Below are 3,187 nucleotides of genomic sequence, written 5' to 3' on the forward strand. Positions count from 1 at the left end.
AAACTTTGTGCATCTGGCGATGGTAACGGTGGAAGCCCTAAACATGGCCTTGGCAGCCTTTGGCCCATGTCTGTGGCAAGCGATGATAAGCAATGGAAACATGCAACTCAATCTAGACCTACCAATGCTCAACACCCTCATCTCCCAAACGTTCTAGTCAATCCCCTTATTACCAGACCTGGGAATGAAGGACCCAACAACGTCTCCAATGTTTGTGACTATCGAGCCCCAATCCCATCAAACTTTATCACCTTCTGCTCCAGTAGAGAAGAACCAGTCACCACCGCTGGGAAACATCACAAGGGAAATCAACAAAGCCTTAGACCTTCTGAAAAAGAAAAGGCCATCGAAAATGCAAGGAACAGCCTACGGCCCCTACGCACAAACTCTCTCTTATTAGACTTAGTTAGAGCAATTGAGTTCAGTGTGGAGAGCAACGAAGTTCTTGTGATGCTGTGTCACAAAGCCATGACCAAGTGTGGTATGAGCCTGGTCTCTCACCACACCCAGGGTGCGACTAAACCACTCCTCAATTTGACCCATGTCCTAAGCATGAAGAAAAGGAACCAAAAGTAACCAATGAGGTCTCCTCGGGGGATTGAGAAGCCTTATAGAAACCAGTTCTCCAACCGCCAACCACCCTTGATGAACTACATCATATGGAATGTTAGGGGTGGAAATAGTGTGGAGTTTTGGAGACACTGCCTCGACATGGTTCAGCTTCACAAGCCAGCACTGCTGGTTCTGTTAGAAACTAAAATGGCTGATCATAAAAAGCTAACGGAGGAGCTACATTTTGATATGCTTATCCAGTCTCCATCGGCTGGTTTGTCTGGTGGGGTAGTCATGACGTGGAAGGAGGACTGTACCATGGTTGATGAGGTATCCACTATACCTCAGGGCATCTATGCCATGGTAAAGGTACTGTCATCCCACAACCCCTGGTTATTTTCAGTTATTTATGCTAGCAACATTTTAGCTGATAGGAAATTGTTATGGGAAAGTCTTGTTACTATCTCTAAAAGCAATATTGGGAACTGGTTTGTAGGTGGAGACTTCAATGAAGTCTTAAAGGCTAGGGATATATTTGGGGGTAACCCCATAACTCAAGTCTTAGTAACCTATTTTAGAACTGCCTTAGTGAATGCAAACTAGTTGACTTAGGTTACAAAGGCAGTAAATTCACCCGGACTAACAAAAGATATAAAAATACTAGTAGTTTGATTTTAGAAAGGATAGACAGGTACTTTACTAATGACTGCTGGATTTTCCAATACCCTGTGGCTACTGTTAATCACCTCCCTAGGACCCACTCATATCACTACCCTGTTCAAATAATGCTAATGAGGGATTCTTTCAATAATTCAAACAGACCCTTCAGGTTTGAATCAATGTGGACTAGCCACCCCTCATTCCCTAGTATCATCAATGAGACATTTACTAATAACTCCCCTCTAATCCAATCAACTGAAACTTTCAAAAGCCTTGTGACCCACTGGAAAAGGCACACATTTGGCAACATCTTTCACAAAAAGAGAAGGAATATGGCTAGAATTGCCGGGATTCAAAAATTACCAAACTACCAATTCAACAATTACTTGCTAAACCTAGAAAGTAACCTGATCAGAGAACTTGACTCCATCTTCAAGAATGAGGATGACTTCTGGAAACTCAAGTCAAGGTTCAATTGGCTAACTGAAGGTGATGCCAACATTAGATTCTTCCACACTTCCACCCTTAACTGGAGAAGAAGGAACATGATCATGTCCCTCAAAGAGGAGAGTGGAAACTGACTCTATGACTAAGGGGACATTAAGGTCTCTATAATGCACTTTTTCAGGAGTCTCTACACTTTCTCACACACACAAACTCTCATTTCCAATATCAGTCATCTGGACATGACCCATATACTATCAAACTGTCAAAGATACAACTTGGATAAGTCCATTAAGGTTAGTGAAATCAAAATGACCATCTTCTCCTTTAAGTCATTCAAAGCACTCCTTTAAGTCATTCAAAGCACCAGGCCTGGATGGGCTTCACCCCTTCTTTTACCAAAGGTACTGAAGCATTGTGGAGAACTTAGTAGTTGACTTCTGCAAGCAATGCTTTAACATACACTCCATGGATGAGACCATGAATCAAACTCTCCTCTGTCTCATGCCAAAGTGTCCCCAAGCCACCTTGCTCAAAAACTTCAGGCCAATAGGGGTTTGTAACACCATCTACAGGACCATCAATAAGATCATTGTCAATAGGATCAAGCCCCTTCTATATGCTATAATTGTCTCTAGCCAGGCTAGTTTCCTATCCAATAGAAGGGCATATGATAATGCCATCATTGTCCAAGAATACAACATTCATTTTGGAAAAATGAAAGGGAACCAGGCTCATATGATTCTCAATATTGACTTAAAGAAAGCTTTTAACACGTTGGAGTGGTCCTTCATTATGGAAATATTACATGCCTTCAACTTCCCTCCTGGGCTAAGTAATTAATAATGTTATGCATTAGCTTATCAAACATTTCCATCCTAGTGAATGGGGGCAAAACAGATACCTTCAAGCCCTCTAGGGGAATCCGACAAGGGGACCCAATATCCCCTTACCTGTTCATTTTGTGTATGGAGAAGCTCTCCAGGCCAATTGATAAAGTTGTCCAAGACAAACAATGGCTCCCTATCAGTATCAGTAGGTCTAGCCCAACAATTTCTCGTCTCTTCTTCGTTGATGACCTTACCCTCTTTGTAAAAAGCAAACATTAGCAACCTCACTGCAATCTACTCTATCTTGCATGCATTCAATGAGGATTCTGGCCAAAAAAACAATTTGACCAAGTCCAGGGTTCTCTTCTCCTCTAACACAAGGAAAAACACAATGGAATGCCTCACAAATGCCTTGACAATCCAAGCTACAATATCCTTTGGGAAATACCTAGGATTACCTATGTTCCATAAAAGACCCACTAGTATTGAGGTCTAGTTCATAATAGATAACATGTAATCCAAACAGGCTGTTGGTTGGAAAATAAATGGTGTAAATATGACTGGAAGGATCATCCTTGCCAAGGCCTCTCTCAGTAATATCCCAAGCCATGCTATGCAATACAACAAATTGCCCACCAAGACTACCAAACAAATTGATATAATTCAAAGGAATTTTATTTGGGGCACAACTCCAAACAAGA

General features: G+C 41.7%; 1 protein-coding gene across 1 annotated transcript; it reads left to right on the forward strand.

Annotated features, from left to right (window-relative positions):
- Nucleotides 1–1,337: 1,337 nt before the first annotated feature.
- Nucleotides 1,338–1,793, forward strand: LOC142179860 (uncharacterized). The gene has a single exon (XM_075250747.1). The coding sequence runs from the start codon at nucleotides 1,338–1,340 to the stop codon at nucleotides 1,791–1,793; it is 456 nt and encodes a 151-aa protein (XP_075106848.1).
- The last annotated feature ends 1,394 nt before the right edge of the window (nucleotides 1,794–3,187 follow it).

Source organism: Nicotiana tabacum, chromosome 4, assembly GCF_000715075.1.
Source record: "Nicotiana tabacum cultivar K326 chromosome 4, ASM71507v2, whole genome shotgun sequence".
Taxonomy (NCBI): Eukaryota; Viridiplantae; Streptophyta; class Magnoliopsida; order Solanales; family Solanaceae; genus Nicotiana; species Nicotiana tabacum.

Bases quoted from the DNA above. Each gene is read 5' to 3' on its own strand.
- LOC142179860 (XM_075250747.1), top strand. From the start codon at position 1,338: ATGCTAATGAGGGATTCTTTCAATAATTCAAACAGACCCTTCAGGTTT.